Raw genomic sequence first — 21,016 nt, 5'->3', positions numbered from 1 at the left:
TACAAAAAAGCCTTGTTGTTTTTATGGCAACGGACAAAACCAAAAATGTTTACAAAAAAGCCTTGTTGTTTTTATGGCAACGGACAAAACCAAAAATGTTTACAAAAAAGCCTTGTTGTTTTTGGTAACAAACTAAACCAAAAATGTTTACAAAAAAGCCTTGTTGTTTTTATGGCAACGGACAAAACCAAAAATGTTTACAAAAAAGCCTTGTTGTTTTTATGGCAACGGACAAAACCAAAAATGTTTACAAAAAAGCCTTGTTGTTTTTATGGCAACCGACAAAACCACAAATGTTTACAAATAAGCCTTGTTGTTTTTATGGCAACCGACAAAACCAAAAATGTTTACAAAAAAGAATTGTTTTTGTGAAAACCTTCCAAAAAATGATGTCAAAACATAAAAAATGTTTAAAATGTTTATCTAAATTAAATTTAAGTATGTTGCTCTTTGCAACACAAATGTTACATTGGCAATTTAGTTCATTCTATTATATATTGTAATATATTTTTTGTACGCTACAGTTGGTAGACACCCACATGTGTTATTAAAACATTTATTTTATTACCCAAGTTTTCTTTTTGGTGTACACATCGAATGTCTTTTGTGTTGTATTTGTTTACTTGAGTGGTGTGGTCTGTAATTGTTAGTATGTTGGCTTTGGTTTATGTTAGCCTTGAGACTTGTTTTGAAGCTACATTTGAAGGGAGACCTTTTCTTGGGTCGTTATGTGAACATTGAGTTATCTAAATTTACATGAAATCATATGTTTGGAGATCGAGAAGCACGTGTGTATAAATGCCTACATTAACCAGGGCCATTACTTGGCCACCAACACTCCTAAAAAACCAAAGAGCAAACACAAACTAATCATTTTGCATAAAATTTTATTTCATCCCCAAAAAAAGCACTATAAGAAATCATATTGTGCCACCCTCAAATTTAAAAAAAAAATGGCCCCACAAATTGGCCAATGTAACAATCATTAACAAAACCAAAAAAAAAATAAAAAACAAAATTAAGTTGGTGGTGGTGGTGGTGACTGAAGCAGTGTGGTGAGCAATGGAAAGGTTCCTGCCATCAAATGGTGGGCCAATAGTCCCATCTGCTCTGGGGTTAGCCTTAGAGTTCTGGTAAAGTGGCCCATTAGAATCAGATCTTGTGTCTGAGGCTGCTGCTGATGCAGGGTGTTGAACCCTGGAAATGTCCCAGACTGAAGATCTTGTGCCAATAGTCCCATCTGCTCTGTGCTCAGCCTAAGAATTTGGGTAACGTGTGCCATTACCATGAGATGGGATCGTTGCTGCTCCAAGGCTATTTGATGCTGCTGGTGGTGCAAGGGTTGTGAAGATGTGTGGGGAGTGGTGGTTGATTGGTTGTTGTGGTCCACGGTGCGGGGGCAAACGACATGTCGCATTGGTGACAAAAAAGAAGAACGGCCTGGGGAGGAGTGAAGTGATAAAGGTGTGGAGGGAATGTAGTCAGGTGGAAGGGGTACTGTGGAACCAGTGCGCATTGAGGTTGTGCAGGAGGATTGCTCATTGAGGGGTGTGGGAGTCCGAACGGAGTGTGAAGTGCTAGGAGTGGCTACAGGAGGAATTGTCCCATCCCCAGCTGCCTGACAAGTGGCCAACACTGGCATTACCCTCCCACTACCACAACCTGCAGTGGCAGGTGAGTGAGATGTTTGGGAGGGCTCTGCCAATGGGGCATCTTCAGATCCAAACAGGCATTGGCGTGTGGCCAGCACCTGAGTGTCAACACTTTGCCGATCCCGTTGATGCTGGTCTGCTAAACTTACCAAGCTGTTACGCATATCCTGTTGAACCTGTAACATATCCTGGTGAACCTGTACCATTGTTGCTACAGATTCCTGTATGAGCCCGAGCAGACGTACTGCCTCAGTAGATTGCTGAGTACGCCTCCTTAACTCATTTTGGACCTGATACTCATCAAGCAGCCTCTCGGCTACATCCAGCATAGATGGACGAAGTTGGGTAGGTGACAATCCCTCTGCATCTAAGGCTACCTGAAAGCAGAAGAAATAGACCAAATCATTATCAAACATCATGACTAAATATTTCAGATTAGTTTGACAACTTAACACCCCAAGCAGAACGTTGAAAAGTTTGATGTGCTTCTAATGAGTACTTGTTCATTGTAAGATTATCCAAGCTAGCAACACTTCTGATAATGGGTACATATTATATTGGTAGGACTAATATGACAAAGGCAAAAAAGATTCAACATGAAGGTGTTCCCAATTAACCCTGGTGTGGTAGGTTGTTTATGCTTTTGGTAAATCTGTTACTACACCAATGACTTTATACATCTACGTATGTTGTCTAAAATCTTGCCATCAATCGGCTAGAGGACAACCCAACCAAACGATACCCATGAATTTGGACCTGGAAAATCAAAGACGGGCCGGACTTTAAAGATCCTGGATGTTTTTGGAACATTAGTGGCACACCAAATTATAACATAATTCCCTGATGTTCAAGATAGAACTCTTGTTGTGCTGGTGCATCGTCAGAATGTCATAGCACTAATTTAACACACACAATGTAAGCCACATCTAGTCCAAAATCAATGCTACCATTGAAATGTTACATGTGCACCTTGTTCCCTTATATCACATACCACAGCACTGGATGCAGAATCGTCGCCAGCTCCTGATCCAACTCCAGCTGCAACGTCAAGAGGGGCCTGATGTTCTTTTAAAAAAAAAAAAAAAAAACATGTTTAGTACATAACCTTAGTCAGTAATGATTATGGCCAGATTGCCCTCCTAGCTTCATGAATGAAGCATTGAGGCCAAACATTCAAAAGTGCTTTCCTGGGCTCATAGGACACTTGCTAAACCCTCCCAAAGGTTAAGAAGGCTTGGTCTGCCTACTAATGACGGCACCCATTAATGCTGTCAACTGTGTTTTGCAGGGTAAACATCTAAAAGGCAACACTCTTTCCTAAGAAAAAACATGTGTGTTAATGGGGTTAATAAGATTCAAAAAAACATTATTTGACTAGACATACCAACACCTTCCTCCAGGCCTAGCTGCACTGGGTGTGTTCCCTGCTGCGGATCTTCTGTAAAGGACATAGCAATATGAGCTATCTTGGCCAAAAAAAAACATCTACATTGTTTGGCACAGTATGATATTGGACCTACCAGGAGGAGGGTCAGCACTGATGTCAACACCTGTGAGTCCGTCTGGTTCGCCAAGCTGCATGGGCTGTGGAGGGGCTGAGATCCGTGCTACAGATGAACAAATTGCAGGTTGGGGAAAACAAAAAAAGGACAATTGGAAGGGCAAGTATCACATTCTCTTAATGTCACACATAGGATAGTAGTTAATCTTTTCCAAACAACTCACACAATTGACATCCAAGATAATATCCTACCTCGGTGCAAAGCATCCGAATCTAAGTCCTCTCTGGTAAAGATGGTATCGGGTCCTATGATGTTCAAGAAAGGTAATTGATAATCCCAGAGAGAACTTCGTGCACGTTCATCCAGCCGACCTTGACGGTCATAAAGACCCTCCGCAGCCCATGCAATTAGCTTCTTCCGAACGGACCCACAGATGTCGTTGACCTTCTTCCGCACACTGTCACGGTGGCGAGGTGCTTCACCCAGTGCATTTACAGCATCCCGGATTTCATCCCACAATCTGTTCTTCTCTGTTACTGAGTAAGACGCGGCCCTGGTCCCATGTATCGCCTGATATCTGGCCATATAGGCGTGGACCAGGGCACAGCACTGATTGTGGGTGAAACGGGGAAGCCGGGTTAATGTGGACAAGCTGACTCTGGTGGACGGACCCTCTCCAGGACTACTGTCAGAAGAGCCAGCTTGTCCACTTGGTGTGTTAACACCTCCCCCGGCTTCCTCCTCCGGGATGGGGATGGTGGACTCCCTCATGGATACAGCTGGAGCCTCCCTCACACCAGAGCCAGACGATCTGCCCACCCTGCCCCCCCTGCCCCCCCTGGCCCCCCTGGCCCCCCTGGCCCCCCTGGCCCCCCTGGCCCCCCTGGCCCTTCTCATCCTTCCAGTGGGTGGGGCCATGGGAGCACGAGGTGGGCAGAGAATCTGGCTGTCCAGCAGCAGCAAAGAGCCCCAAACTCCTAAATCTGAAATGACAAAAGAGAAAACAGAAAAAACAGGATTTGCAGATTGCTCTTCATATACAGTATAATTAGTGAACAGTTACAGAACACACTTACCTAATGGCACAAACAGACTTGGTCGTGGTGGTGGTGGTAGTAGTGGGCAAAGAGCAGAAGAGGCTGCAAAGAAAAGGAAAAAAAAAAAACACATAAGAAAACGCATATGGGTACAAATCACACGAGGCCCTCCAAACACTTACCTAATGGCACAAACACGGTGGTGGTGGTGGTGGTGGCAAAAAAAGCAGAAGAGGTTGCAAAGAAATGTACAAAAAAAACACATAAGAAAACGCATAGGGGTACAAATCACACGAGGCCCTCCAAACACTTACCTAATGGCACAAACACAGTGGTGGTGGTGGTGGTGGTGGTGGCAAAGAGCAGAAGAGGCTGCAAAGAAATGTAAAAAAAAAAACACATAAGAAAACTCATAGGGGTACAAATCACACGAGGCCCTCCAAACACTTACCTAATGGCACAAACACAGTGGTGGTGGTGGTGGTGGTGGCAAAGAGCAGAAGAGGCTGCAAAGAAATGTAAAAAAAAAACACATAAGAAAACTCATAGGGGTACAAATCACACGAGGCCCTCCAAACACTTACCTAATGGCACAAACACAGTGGTGGTGGTGGTGGTGGTGGTGGTGGCAAAGAGCAGAAGAGGCTGCAAAGAAATGTACAAAAAATACACATAAGAAAACTCATAGGGGTACAAATCACACGAGGCCCTCCAAACACTTACCTAATGGCACAAACACAGTGGTGGTGGTGGTGGTGGTGGTGGTGTTAAAGAGCAGAAGAGGCTGCAAAGAAATGTAAAAAAAAAACACATAAGAAAACGCATAGGGGTACAAATCACACGAGGCCCTCCAAACACTTACCTAATGTCACAAACACAGTGGTGGTGGTGGTGGTGGTGGTGGTGGTGGTGGTGGTGGTGGCAAAGAGCAGAAGAGGCTGCAAAGAAATGTAAAAAAAAAACACATAAGAAAACTCATAGGGGTACAAATCACACGAGGCCCTCCAAACACTTACCTAATGGCACAAACACAGTGGTGGTGGTGGTGGTGGTGGTGGTGTTAAAGAGCAGAAGAGGCTGCAAAGAAATGTAAAAAAAAAACACATAAGAAAACGCATAGGGGTACAAATCACACGAGGCCCTCCAAACACTTACCTAATGTCACAAACACAGTGGTGGTGGTGGTGGTGGTGGTGGTGGCAAAGAGCAGAAGAGGCTGCAAAGAAATGTAAAAAAAAAACACATAAGAAAACTCATAGGGGTACAAATCACACGAGGCCCTCCAAACACTTACCTAATGGCACAAACACAGTAGTGGTGGTGGTGGTGGTGGTGGTGGCAAAGAGCAGAAGAGGCTGCAAAGAAATGTAAAAAAAAAACACATAAGAAAACTCATAGGGGTACAAATCACACGAGGCCCTCCAAACACTTACCTAATGGCACAAACACAGTGGTGGTGGTGGTGGTGGTGGTGGTGTTAAAGAGCAGAAGAGGCTGCAAAGAAATGTAAAAAAAAAACACATAAGAAAACGCATAGGGGTACAAATCACACGAGGCCCTCCAAACACTTACCTAATGTCACAAACACAGTGGTGGTGGTGGTGGTGGTGGTGTAATCCTTTATAGGCAAAAGGAGGCTGCAAACATTAAACATACATGAGAAATCGCATGACCTACATACGTGCACATAATAAATTACAGTTATCAGGAAAGCAAAAATGGTGTCTTTGGAAGCTGGGAAGGTAAGGGGGCAGGTTTAGATGCCAAATCTAGACTGCACACCTTTAACAAACATGAGAAAACACATGTCCAAACCACATGCACATGGGGCCAACTGCCAATGATTAAAAGACACTTGAGGGGTTCCCAAGCTATTGTGGGTTGGAGGGGATTCACCATAGACAACTTAAGCACACCCAAGATAAGTACAAATTGTCTCCTTCCTTTTTTTTGGGAGAGAGAGATACAATTGTCTTACCTCCAGATAATGTAGGTTGTGGGTCACAGGGTCTTGCTAGCACATAAGAAACATCGATCTATAACATCCAGCAGCCATATTGGCCATGTGCTCCTTTTATAGCTGGCTCACAGGTGTGATAATTAGCGGCCGTTTCTATATATATCTGCGCATTCGCGAATTTGCGCGTTCAAAATGGAGGACGATATCCCAGACGCATTAGATGGTGCAATGCTGGCATTTATTGGTGCCTTGTTTGAGGAGGCCCTGGCACAGGAGGCAGCAGAAGGTGGGGAAGCTGCAGCAGCAGCAGCAGCAGCACCTTCAGCAGCAGCACCTCCAGTCCGTGTGCCCTTACCTCGCCAGCCACGCATTTTTGCTCCAAGGATCTATTTGGACAAGCTGCGGGATTCTGATGTCAGGAGGAAGTTCCGGCTCGAGCGAGGAACTATTCTACACCTCTACCAGCTCATAGCAGAGAAAATTGACCCGGACACACAGCGCGGCCATGCGGTGCCCGGCATGGCCAGATTGCTGGCCACTTTGTATATTTTAGGGCGTGGCAGCTTCCAAGCCACTTCGGGAAGTATCATGGGCATTAGCCAGCCCACAGTTTCAAGGGTGTTCATGTTGGTCATTAATGCCATAGTGGATATAGTGCCCAATTTTATCCACTGGCCACAGAATGAAAATGAGTGGAATGAAGTCAAGTTGGGTTTCTACCGGCGGGCACACATGCCGCAAATCCTAGGGGCAATCGATGGCACCCACATAGCCATTAGGCCCCCAAGGAGCCACGAAAGTGAATACCGGAACCGCAAGCAGTACCACTCTGTGAACGTCCAATTAGTGTGTGACGCCAAACAGCGCATCATGAGTGTCAACACTGGTCACCCAGGGTCGTGCCATGATTCCAGTATGTTAAGAACAAGTACTCTGTACGAGGTGTTTGAAAGTGGACAAATGCCCGAAGGGTGGCTTATTGGTAAAGTATTTTGTCTTAACAACATAAACTGTAAGATTACATAGACATAGGAATAAGCTACATCGGTGTACACCCTGATTTAAGCAAAGCCTACCTAAAATGGATGTGTTATTAGTTGTCAGGCTGTTCACACACAACCAGATCAGCAGCTTAGCAGCTCACAAAAGAAAGATTTGCAAAGTTGTCTTTGAGTCCAATGAAGGTGGTTAACCAATGTGTAAATGGTGTCCTCTAGCCACCCAAAGAAAACCTACAAATGATTCCAATGGTATTGCCATATCCCCAAAGTACTTTGCATAAGTGAGTCAATATTGGTTTCCTCACTCTAGTTGCAGATATATTCCAGAAGTAAGACCTAGGCTAATGTAATAGGAACAGAATAGGGGCCAAGTTGTAACTTGCAAGAGAAACCCACCACTTTGTGTGTCCTTTTTCCCATTTGTATTAGTGATTTAGGCAGTTAGACAGAGTTGAGATGTTTCATATGATTTTTTGCAAACAGACGAGCAGGTTGTTTAGTAAAATGCCTAATTGTCTCCCATTTTGAGGAGTCATCTAAAGTCACATGATATGAAGAACTAATGTATATTTTTCTTATTTTTCAGGGGATGCTGGTTACCCGCAGCTGACGTGGCTGATGGCTCCAATCAGGTACCCCCAGGGCCCAGCAGAGAGGAATTACAACAGGGCCTTGCGGAGAAGCCGGAGTATCATTGAGTTGACCATAGGTCTTCTCAAGTCCCGGTTTCTCTGCTTGGCCCGGCCTGGGGGTGAACTCCTGTACTCTCCTACAAAGGCTTCCAAGATCATCCTGGCGTGCTGCGTGTTGCACAACATGTGCGTTGCCCGGGATGATTCTTGGGAGCTGACGGAGGAGAGGGAGCCAGAGGTCCGTCAGCCGGCGGCCCCCAGGCGGCGGAGCACCGCTGCCGGTATGGCCACCCGGAATACCCTGGTTGCTAGCCACTTTACATGTAAGTACTGTAACCGGTCAAGATAGGGCATGTGTATTAATTAGCTAGTTAGCAGAGGTGCCACTCACAGGGAGACAGAGGGTGATTATCATCTGCCAATGACACTTGCCATTGTAGATAAAGTGTAGTCAACATTGGTAAAATTGTGTTACTTGAGCAAAAACATGCACCTCTAACCATAAACATGTTGGTATTGTGAATAGTGTAAAGGGCTGAGAAGAGCTGGCAGGTGTTTATTTGTGTCTATGCCACCTGTGTAGTTATTGATAACATGAACGGCTGCTTGGTATCTTATGGTGTTGTAATTTTCCAGAACATCAACATCTTGGAATCATGGCACGTACCATGGGAAGCCTGTGGTGATGGGCTGTCTGGCGTCACAGGTGTGTATTCAAATGTTTACATTAATGATTTCTGGTTTGTGTAAGTTGGCATAAAATGTGTTATTTCACTCGTGATGTCGAAATTAAATGAAGTTCAGAATGAAGCAAACAGGCATTAAGATGTGATTTTCATAATGAAATGTCTTATCCTTTGTTTTATTTTTCCAGGAGTGGTACTGCTTGCGGGTGTAGGTGGTAGAAACCCACCTTGATGGACTCCACTCATTTTCTTTTGTGGTCAGTGGATATTTGGTAAGGCACATGGCCAATGACCAACATGAACACCCTGGAACTTCGAAAGTGGCTTGGAAGCTGCCCAGCAACCTTGCCATGCCTGTCCCCTATGAGCTGGTAGAGGTGCAGAATGGATTCTGAACTCTGCCGGAAGTTGTGGAAGACATCAGAATCCCGTAGCCATGGAGCAAAGATCGTGGTCTGGCGCTGTAAAGGCACACGGACTGGAGAGTGACAATATTCTTTTGCTGCATCCCTCCTTCTGCTGTCATTCTCAAATAAATAAATACATTAGAATTGAACATGTGTTTTTTTGTTTTGTGTGGGTGCCTACAGACAAAAGGGCCATCCACACTGTAAGATTTAGAGAAGACTTTATCCTTCCGATTGACATTTTCTATGTAGTGCAAGGGCCTGCCTGATTGCATCCAAATTGAAAGTGTTGAGGTTTGAGCTTCTATTATATGGTTTGGTTAAGTCTACAGGAAAAAGTCTAGACAAATTGTTAGTGTATGGCCCATTAAGCTGCCAAGGCCGGAGTTTTGCACTTTGCATGCTGCTTGTACTGGTGATGTGAGGGGTTGTAATGTAGAGTAGGGATGTGACAGTGTTGTGTTGAGGTGTGAGGCAAATGTAGTGTTGGACTATGAGGGCCTGTGTTGTTGAAATATGGAGAGAGTCCAATATCAGACACCTATGTTTATTGGTCAAGAAATTGTAAGAACCATGGTAAATATGTAAAGAATTGCATCTCGATAAAACTAGGACCACACTCATAAAATCAAAATTGTGTTGTTTCCATTGATGTGCTTGAAATTTGGGTAGGACACCCCCCTCCCCCCCCAAATTCAAGATAGTTTAAAAAAACTGTTTAAAAAAATGAGAGTGAAAAGAGATCCCAAGTGTAGTGATGTGATTTGAACCCATGACGTTGTGAACTGCAGTGAAGTTGCAAAGCACTTAGCTATTGTGCAGAATAAAGCTGTATGGTGGAAAAAATGGAGTGTGTTAAGGCTAAAAAGCACATATAGCTAAAGAACTAAACATTGTATGGAATGTGGGAAGAAGACCATGGTAAAATTGTGAGGTTTCATCTTGCCCTGAAGTAGGGTAGGGGTTTGGTCACTTGCCTTTGGTACTTTCCTTCATAAGATCGATTCGACACACAGACAAGATCAAAAAAACACTTAAAATGGTGTAAGCTTGCAAGCGCTTCTGAGTGTAACATTATTTAGCAATATATATGATGTAATCCGTTCCATTTTAGCAATATAAACAAAAAAAGAAAATAAAAAAAGTAGGTGGAGATGGTAAGCCTCGAACCTACAGCAGAGGGAGATGAATTACAGACATGTGATGTGTGCACTAATCCACTAGCCCACATCGCTATGTGAAACTGCTATAAGCAGGAAGACATAAGTTTGCGAAGCCGCGATCGTAAGTGAATCCCGCTGACGGCGGAATTCATTATTGCTGTTTTACTCGCCAATTCGCCGCAGCGCCAGTTAATTGATTTGAACGCGGCGAAACTGAAACACGTCATAGATGTTTGAAGCTGCAGTTTCTTTAAATCCGGCCCCCCGTAACTAAGAAGTAAAGCTTGATTTCAACAAGCAGAGAGCTCCATTTGCTTCTTCTGACCATTTGAATTGTTTTTTTGTACTTGTGAGTTGTGTGAGAGGTCTCACAATAGCAGAGAAGTTCTTGATGAACTTTCTATAGTAGTTAGAGAATCCGAGGAATCTTTGTAATGCTTTGCGAGTTGTTGGCACAGGCCAATCCAGAATACAGGATATTTTGCTCATGTCCATTTTGATTCCATTTTTGGATATAATGTATCCTAGGAATAGTACTTCCTCTTTATGAAATAAACATTTTTTTAATTTAACATATAAATTATGTGCAAGTAGTCTTGACAACACGAGTCTTACATGTTTTATGTGTTCAGATAAGGAATGAGAATAAATAAGTATATCGTCCAGATATACTACAACACAAACATCAAGCAAGTCTCTGAATATGTCATTTATAAATCGTTGGAAGGCTGAGGGAGCATTACACAACCCAAATGGCATCACGATGTACTCAAACAGTCCGTATCTGGTTCTGAATGCTGTCTTACATTCATCCCCGTCACGGATTCAAATTAAGTTGTATGCCCCTTTTAGGTCCAATTTCGAAAATTAGGAAGCTCCGCGCACCTGTTCTATAAGTTCAGGAATAAGAGGTAAAGGATAACGATCCTTTATTGTAATGGTATTTAATTGTCTGAAATCAATAATAGGCCTGAGACTTGAATCTTTATTGCGGACAAAGAAGAGTCCTGCAGCAGTGGAGGAAGTAGAAGGTCTGATGAATCCTTTCGCCAAATTTTCATCCAAGTATTCCTTGAGATGAGAGAGTTCATCCTGTGAAAGAGGATAAACGTGACCGAAAGGCAATTTGCTATTAGGGAGTAGATCGATACAACAATCATAGTCCCTATGGGGAGGCAACACTTGAGCGTTTTTCTCAAGGAAGACTTCCGACAAATCCTGATAACATATTGGTATAATCTCATCCGACACCACAGACAGGATCCTTCCATGTGATGAGAGATTACACGTGGTCTCGCAGTAGTGAGAAGAGAAGGTTAGAGTTCTTGTTTTCCAATCGATGATTGGTTGATGTATGTGTAACCAGGGAAGTCCCAAAATAATGGGAAAATGTGGTGAGGTCAGTACATCAAAAGTGGTGGTCTCCACATGAGACCCGTCAGCAGTGACAAGGAGTGCCTGTGTCTGATTAGTGATGGGACCAGAGGATAACGGAATACCGTTAATGAAACTAACAGAGACAGGTTTAAGTTTTGAAATAATAGGTATTTTGTTTAAGGTAACAAAACAAGTATCAATGTAGTTCCCACAAGATCCTGTGTCGACCATAGCCTTGGTGGTGATCCTAGTCTGGTCCCACTGTAATGTCAAATGAATAAAAAGATAAGGATTAGAAAATGTAGTTGTTAGTCCCCCTAGCAAGACATTTGAACACTCACCCTCTTTTGTGCGGACAAGGGGACAGCCGTTTATCAAATGATCCGGGGATGCGCAGTACATGCAGAGATGTTCGGTTTTCCTCCTGGCACATTTGGAAAAGGTCAAAGGTGGGCGTATCATTTCTACCTCCATAGGAGTAGGGTCAACAGGCGACATCCGAGAAGGACTGGACAATGGCAATCCCATCTTCTCAGCCTTTCTTTCTCGCAGTCGTCTGTATCAGGCCATCCAAGGTGTCAGGTAAATCCGCTCGGGCGAGCTCGTCTTTAACGGCTTCTGATAGGCCGAGTATGAACTGCGTTCGCAAGGATGTATCATTCCACCCTGAATCAAGGGACCATCTTTTGAAATCTGCCACGAAGTCCTCAACAGGTCTCCTTCCTTGTTTTAAAGCCCTCAATTGGGTATCAGCAGTACTCTGCCTATTGGGGTCTTCATATAAACTAGCGAGTTGCGCTAGGAATAAAGGATAGGAGTTAAGAAGTGGGTCATCTTTCTCAAAGAGAGAGTCTGCCCAGGCCCGGGGATCACCCGTCAGATAGGAAATAGTGGTACAGACTTTGATTTGGTCAGTGGGGTAGGTATGAGGTTTCAACAAGAATAGCAATCGACATGCGTTTTTAAATTCACGAAATTTACTCCGATCCCCAGTAAACACTAGAGGAGGGTATATCTTAGGCTCACGGGGCTGAGCAGCAGAGAGCTGCGCAAGACGGCCAACCTGCTGTCTTAAAGCCTGATTTTCGTTTTTTACCTCTGTAAGAGCAAGTATCAATGCATCTACTTGTTGTTTTAATTGCATTACTTGAGTGGGTAATTCTGCTGAATCCATATTTTGTAAGGCTCGTTCAATCTGTAACGCTCATGCGTTTTTTGTTAGTGAATGGATTTGCAGCTACAGAATTATTACACTCAGTAGTCATGTAGAGAATGTGTTGAACAACATATCCAACTCTCAGGACTTCATCACTGTGTACAGCCTGTTATGCAAATATACATACACTCAATATGATGTTCCTGGAGTGATAGAATGTATATGATAGAATCGAGGTGAGAGACAGGCAATAGAATGGTGAGCACTTAGTAGTAGTATTCAGGAGAGTGGTAGGTGATGATAGTATGCAGATAGGTTTTAGCAATCATGTATAGTAACAGGTGGTAGGGGACAGCAGATGAAGTATGCAAGAGAGAGTAACCTAGTGCAATGATAGGTGATGGTAGTCCCAAGAGCTAGCAATCTATGCAGATGATAGAAATAGCTTAGATAGTAATAGTCCCTTTAGTATGCAGTAGTAGATAGTGAAAGTTAGGTTGAGGAAGGAGTCCCCTGCGTTGGTACTTATCACTAGATGGGTTAGTAGTAGCAAGGTCCAAGAGTAATGGAGTAATCCGATAGCGAGATACTGGATAGGTAGCGAGGTTCCGGTCTTGTTCAGGCAAAGGGAATAGCTTGAAGCTCCGGCAGCATTGGACAAGACAAGGCAACATGCGGTTTGAACGAGCAATGAGTGAGAGAAAGCCGGCGATTGAAATAGCCGCTCATAGCGGCGCCCGGCGATGACGTCATTGCACTTAAAGGTGTTTGCGTTCCATTTAGATAGCAAGATGGGACGCAATATTAAGAGAGAAATGTGGAAATAAGGGTACCAGAGGTACCAGAACATTACAATCTACAGTCACGGTTTATCCAAGATTCAAGATTGGAAAATCACTGGCACTTCATCATTTAGTTTTTTATTTATATATTTCTTCTTCTGATGGATTTTTATTTGAGTTATTGACTTATTTATTGTTTAAAAGTGATGGTGCGCTTTTCAAAATTAAGAAATATATTAAACAATATATTATATATTATATGGGACTCCCATCTCAGTTGAAGCCCTATTGGAGGAAACGCGTCAGGAGGGAGGCGTGCCGTCATTGCGACACTCGAGGTCCGTGCTGCAGCCGGACCCGAGGTGAATAGAGATCCTCAGCCTGCTAATTCAAAGAATTTCTGCTCGTTTATGCTCAACCAACTGTAATTGCAAAATTGTCTACAAATAAAACCGTTTTAAAAGGTAATGCACTATCAGTCCCATTTATGCTTTACATGTGTATTGGAACATCGTGGGAAGTATATATAATCACCTAAGGATTGAAGAGGCTATCGTGGGTTGTGCAGAGGGAAATAAGCGTGAGCCATCCATCCATCTCTAACACTAAGGGATCCTAATGCCCCCAGTGCCATCTATCATTTTAGAGGCTGTTTTGTCTCTTTAATCTGGTAAGAGGCTTGCATTAATCATATCACCTGTGTGATCGTGCACGTGTGGTAGGTGGAAATAGGATATCGGCTTCACTTTCATAGGAATTGCTACAATCAGGCACTTACCTTCTTTCCGCCGGGTAAGGAGGCATTTCACCAGGTGGAGGGAACATCACAATCACCCACAAGATTTATTATTTGGACCCTTCATTTTTTTTTACCTTTTTATTTTTTGATCACTTTATAATAATTGGACTTTAGTTCACACGGATCATTTGTTTCATCAACATTTAGGTTGAATTGTTTTGGACTTTTGTTTGATAATTCACCTGATTTGAATATCACCGTGGTATACACTGTTATCATATTCACATTTGTGTCATATATAATATATTGTTTAATATATTTCTTAATTTTGAAAAGCGCACCATCACTTTTAAACATTTACACTTCACCCAATCTGGTTGCAGCCTTTCACACAATCAGCGCACCCATATTCTTTCCCAATTGACTTATTTATTGATTGAAATCATTTTTTCTTTGCACATTTTTCATGTGGAATAATTTTTCCCATATATTGTCACTTATTTGGCACTTAATCACTTTTTATTGACACATTTCTTTGGGTTTATATATGCACTTTTTACACATTAACATTTTATTTATTTGTGCTATAATTGTTCACAGTTTTCTTTTATATTCTAGACATTTGTCAGACCTCATGCACTTTCATTAGAGGTTTATTAGGATTCTGCATTTTCACATATTTTCACCTACTGTTTTAATGAATTAATTAATTACTTTAATTTGTCCCCCAGGCAGCGCCACGTATATATTTTATGTTCCTCCCTTTATATTTTATGTTCCCAGAGGTGCCCCCGATTTATTTACAGGCTGCATGCAGAAAAGTACAGGGGGCAGATAAAGGACCCTGCACAATGAGATAGAGAGAAGTGACCGGTCTTTATTACAGAAGACTACTACACTGAGGTAAAGTGCAGAAGTTTATTCATGCTGGATTAGTGCACAAATCTGGAAGTAGGACACCAAGAATCAAGTAAGAATACACGTGGTTCCTGAATTTAGACAGCATTTTTTGGCCTAGATTTCAGCGTTAATAACCACTTGCCGACTGCCTAACATACATGTACTGCGGCAGGTTAACACTGTTGCGCGAAATCATGTACCTGTACGTCACTTTGTGCAACAGCCACTAGAGGGCATGCGCACGCCGCCTGAGGCAAAATTGCATACTGATTGGACAGAGGGGGAGCCAATCAGTGGGACCAGCGGATCTGATGTCTGCCGGCCACCCACGATCATTCCCGAGACAGGCAGAATGGCGATCTGCCGATGTAAACAAGGCAGATCGCCGTTCTGACAGGGGAGAAAATAGAGATCTTGTGTTCCTGCTAAGCAGAAACACAGATCTCTGTCTTCCCCCAGTCAGAGCAACCCCCCCACACAGTTAGCAACCACCACCTAGGGACACATTTAACCCTTTTTGACCCTTAACCCCTGATGTTAACCCCTTCCCTGCCAGTTTTATTAGTACAGTAGTGGTGCATATCTTTAGCACTGATCACTGTAATAATGTCACTGGTCCCAATTTGTCCACCGCAATGTCGCAGTCCTGCTAAAAATCGCTGACTGCCGCCATTACTACAAAAAAAATTAATTAATTAATTAAAAAGCCATAAAAACGCCCAAAAAATATCCCATAGCGTGTAGACGCGATAACTTTTGCGCAAACCAATCAATAAACGCTTAATTGCCAAAAATATGTAGTAGAATACATATTCGCCTAAATTGATGAATAAATTCGATTTTTTTTAATTTTTTTATTTGATATGTTTCATAGCAGAAAGTAAAAAATATTGTTTTTTTTTTTTTTACAAAATTGTTGCTCTTTTTTTGTTTATAGAGCAAAAAATCAAAATTGCAGAGATGATCAAATATCACCAAAAGAAAGCTCTAACTGTGGGAAAAAGGGACATCAATTTTATTTGGGTACAGCGTCGCACAACCACGCAATTGTCAGTTAAAGTAACACAGTGCCGTATCGCAAAAAGTGGTTAAACCCAAAAACAAAAATATAATATATTGTAGCTTACCAATCATTAGATGTGGTGGCTGCATTAGTTTGCTGTTTTCAAAATGTTGTTTCTTTATTGTCATCTGGTGATCAGCCAGTAACATACCTCCTGTTTTAGGGTGGCTACATTCACTTCTCCACTGTATCTATGGAGGAACAAAGTAGCCAATATATTTTTATCAGCCAGTAACCTACCTCCTGTTTTAGGTTGGCTAAATTTGCTTCTCCACTGTATTTGGAGGAGCAAAGGAGCCACCCTTGGACAGCAGCATTGTCAATCAGTGGAGAGGAAAGTATTCAATGGAGTAGTAGATTTAGATGAATTTTATATTTACTAACCATATAAAGCCAAACTCCAGCTAACAATTATTAAAAGGAAAATAAATCGAACACTTTAAAAACTGCGAGCAGGAAGCTCTGCAATGCAGAATTGCAGAAGAGACGTGATCTGCACATACTGAAATGAGTGACTCTCATGCACATGCATGGAAAGATATCATCCCCAGCTGGCCAATTAAGAGGCTGAAAACCAGGCACCTGGAAGTAGAAGATAACAGTAGCCACTAGGGGATGCAACGTTTCATTGCTAAAATTTGAAGGTGAGTATTGTGCGGAGTTTGGTATTGCTTTAAGCAGCAATATTTTTTATTGATTAATATGAATAAAAGCTGGTCTTTGTTGGTACCCCTGTCAGTGTTAAATGGTTTGTTCCAACCCTCAAACTGTCACATTTGCAAGACAGCTTGGTCTGCTAGAGAAAGTTAAAAATAATAGATTTACTGGCAGGATCACCAGATAAACTATGCTACAGGGGGGACTCAGAACAGCAAAGACTGCTGTGTTAATGCTCTATAGAGTTATCCGGGAATAGCATCAGTAGGTTATTCTGGTACACCAACTCCCCTGCCGTCCTAGTCGCACGTAGTAATTTATCCCGGTCTCTGAAGTTAAGGAGGCGTAGGATGAACGCTAGGGGCGGGGGGGGCCCTTGCGGGCCCAGCTGTGGTGGTATACAGTGGGCCCTCTCGCTGTTTAATATGAGGATAGCTTAGCGGCAGGTAGCAAGGACCTGAATAGTTCTTCCTCAAAAGCTTCAGGGTTTTTACCCTTCGCTCCCTCCGCCAGGCCAATTCTACAGATATTATTCCGCCTGAATCTGTTCTCTGTGTCCTCAGCACGAAACTCCAGCACCTTGACCTTAGATTGTACAGAAGGAATTGCGCCCAAATGTTCTGCCACAGAGTTTCCTCAATATGTCCCATCCGTGTTTCAGCTGTAGACAGGTGGGAACCAACCTTGTCCAGGTCTTGTCGGATGAGCCTGATGTCCAGCTGAACCGCTTCAATTTTGGTAGTAAGGGCTGCCTGGTAGGAGGCGATGGCTACCATAACCTCCGGAATTCCCAGTGACGGGGCAGCAGGCTCCTCTGACTGGTCTGTCTGGGACCTCATGTTAACACATGGCGTCAGGCTGCTCTGGACTCGATGTATGAGGTATGCCTGGGGGAAATTAAGCTTTTTACACTCTACCACGTCCGGAGTGCTTAGGAGGCATCCACCACTAGAGTACAGAGGAACCCGGCCAGTATAAGTGAAACAAATTTCCCTTCAGCAGAGCTCTGAGATAGATGTCTGGTCACTCCACCATCTTGGACATGCCCCCTGCTGTGTTAATGCTAGTAACACTATATTATATATGTCATTTTTTATTTTGGTTATAGTTACACTTTATTGCAAAGGACCCTGATAGAGTTTGTAATTTTCATTTGATATTGAAGGTTTAACAAACAATTATTTATCAAGTATTAACAATTATTTAAAAGATAGTAACATACACCGTATGGAATATTTCTGTGAAAAGTTTGATAAACTAAAGGGTCATATCTCAGAAATATACATTATCCTTATTACCTCTGAGTCTAGAAAATTGACCTATATGGGCAAATGGGAGGGAGACCTACATGAATCTCTGGATCTGGAGGACTGGCATAAGTTGGCTTGCAATGCTTCTAGGGCCCTGATCAATACCTCCATAATTGAAGCTAACTACCTCTCTTGAGCTGGTATATGGTCCCCACTAGGTTGGCCGCGTATGTCTCGGTGGCTTCTCCACTTTGCTTTAGGGGTTGTGGTCAACCGGGTACTGCATTCCATGTGTGGTGGCAGTGCCCTACGGTGAGAAGATATGGGTGTACAACTTTATTTACTCCATGACCCAGGTGAATTTATGGAAATCCCAGAGGCATGTGTTGTTGGGGCATGTGGTGGAGGGCGCCCCAAAGTGTGCCAAATTACTAATTAGATTTATATTTGTGGTGGCCAGGATAGTGATTGCAAGGTCGTGGAAGTCTGCCGCTATACCCTTTGAATTGTTAAAGGCAAAATTGTTTTGGATAATGATTAATGAGCGCCTCTCGGCCATACTCGCTGATAAGGTGCAACTTTTCAAAAAGGTCTGGAGCCCGTGGCTTCGGTATTTGGAGGGGGACCCCCGAGCTGGACAGTTGTAGACTGAATGGAGAACCCTGTATAGGTCGTATGAGACTTGCTGAATAGTCAGCACCAAGTGCCCCACTTCTCGCAGCCTGATGTACTCTCCTTCTCTCTACTATTCTTCATCTTTGCTGCTCTCTTCTTTTCACTGTGTTTCCTTTCCTTTCTTCTCTTTTTCTCCCTCTAGGGTGGTCTTTCCCAAACAGATTTTCCTGAGGCTACCTTGGGGTCCCACATATCCATACGGGCCGCACACCAGGCAGAGTCCTAAAGCAAGAGGTTTGGGGTTCATGGAGGGACCACTTCGTGTTGTTGACTGATTTTATTGTGGTTTTAGCCTGCCCACTCGTATATATGCCCCCTCGGTGCTACTGAAGGAAGTCAGTTTTAAGTATGTTCTGGTTCATGTGCTTGTTTGCTTTTTTCATACTGCTCAATTGTATGTTATGTTGTGAAATGAAAAACTTTAATAAACACATTGAAACACTAAAGTCATTAACATACACATAGGGGTGTATTCATTAACCAAAAAAAAAAAAAAAATCGCATTTTAATTAGGCCAGGGCAAGTGCATGTACATTCATTTTGTATGAATGGGGCAAAAGAAAAAAAAAATGCTATTCCTGCACTGGGCAAATGCTTATCACTGGTTTTAAACTGAAAATACTGCATTTGGCAGCTTGATGGCGCTAAATTCCATAGGAAATTCCTATAGAACTTAGCTCTACCTAGTGGCCAAATGTAGTATTTTCCATTTAAATAAATGAAGAAATAATTGCTATGCAAATTTTCAATTAACACACCTCATAAAGTATTAATTTAATCCCTTCCACCCAAAACTCTTACCCTTAAGTAGAGTTTGTTCTTATATTTTCAGAACCCACAATGAAAATAAATTGTTTTTCAAAATGGGTATTTTTCATCCTAGAAAAAAAAAATCTTAAAAAAAAAAAAAAACTGCTTTAACTGTTTCATCTTTTTATTTTGTCATTTCCCAGTTGCTTTCAACTCTCTCCAGTCTGGCAGGGCAGAATTTACTTGACCTTAAAATCAGAAGGAAGGTGAAACTGTAAGCAGCCATTCATCTGTGACCTAGACAAACCGTGAAAGTGAATCTAACTAACAGCTGTCTACCAGATATTAGTTGATTAGTAGATATTTCATTTTAATTTGTATGTGTTAAATAAAGATATGTATGTATCATGTTTTTATTACCTGCAAATAAATTGACTTAAAACAACAATGTATAAATCATGCTGTTCCATATGGAGTGCCATTTCTCAAGGCCGTCAGTTCATAGTGCGTGTGGAGAGGCTACAGTGTGGATGTTTTTATAACAGATATAATGTATGAGTGTACGGATAAATGTATTAACCACTTAAGCCCCGGAAGATGTTACCCCCTTCCTGACCAGGGGGTTTTTGCGATTTTTTACTGCGTGACTTTAACGGACAATTGCGCGGTCGAGCGACACTGTACCTAAACGAATTTCACGTCCTTTTTTTCCCACAAACAGAGCTTTCTTTTGGTGGTATTTGATCACCTGTGCGATTTTTTGATCATGCGCTATAAACAAAAAAAGAGCGTAAATTTAGCAAAAATAACAATATTTTTCACTTTTTTTTATATGAAATTCCCCCCCAAAAAAATGTAAAAATCAAAATTTTTTAACATTTTCGGCCAATTTTTTTATGCTACATATGTTTGGTAAAAAAAACGCAAAAAGCGTATTTTGATTGGTTTGCGCAAAAGTTATCACGTTTACTAACAAAGGGGAAGACTTTTGTAATTTTTGGTGTTTTTTTTTTAACAAGTAATGGCGGCGATCTGCGATTTTTTTTTGCGGTACTGCGACATTGCGGCGGACAGATCGGACCCTTGACTGACATTTTTGACACTTTTGGGGGTACCAGTGACATTACTGCAGTAATCAGTGCTATACATATGCACTGTTACTGCAAAAATGACACTGGCAGGGAAGGGGTTAACTGTATTGGACAGGGAGGGGTTAAGTGTGTCCTAGGGGCGTGATTCTAACTGTAGTGGGACATGGCTACTAGTGTAAAAACAGAGATCAACGGTTCTACATAGTAGAACCGTCTGATCTCCATTTTTACACAGGGAGAATGACAGGCGGCTTGTTTACATAAGCCGCTCTGCCTTTCTCCCGCTCTACCGACGATCGTAGTGTGACCGGCGGACATCTGGTCCGCCGGTCACACGCCCGCACTCCTCCGTGAACGAGCCGAGGCGGGCGCGTGCCTCAGAGGGCGCGCGCTCGCCCGCTATTGGCTCAAAACCCGGTGACAGGCGAGCGACGTAGACCTACGTCACTCTGCCTGGCCGGGGCTGACTGCCGCAGTAAATATACTGTGCGCAGTCAGCAACTGGTTAAAGTCAAACTCCAGTCAAAACATCTATT

General features: G+C 42.6%; 1 protein-coding gene across 1 annotated transcript in view; it reads left to right on the top strand.

Moving 5' to 3' along the window:
* LOC309568449 (galectin-3-binding protein B-like) overlaps positions 1–19,667 on the top strand; it is a gene marked incomplete at both ends in the record, with an annotated part of 41,451 nt that extends 21,784 nt beyond the window's left edge. The window contains one exon of the mRNA XM_082274119.1: positions 19,593–19,667. Coding sequence (XP_082130245.1) covers positions 19,593–19,667 — 75 coding nt within the window. The remainder of the gene's footprint in view (positions 1–19,592) is intronic.
* Positions 19,668–21,016: the final 1,349 nt, after the last annotated feature.

This window comes from Pelophylax lessonae, assembly GCF_965119305.1.
Source record: "Pelophylax lessonae genome assembly, chromosome: 12".
In the NCBI taxonomy this organism is placed as follows: Eukaryota; Metazoa; Chordata; class Amphibia; order Anura; family Ranidae; genus Pelophylax; species Pelophylax lessonae.
Note: the sequence above shows the minus strand (reverse complement) of the source record. Positions and strands in the feature narration are given on the sequence as shown.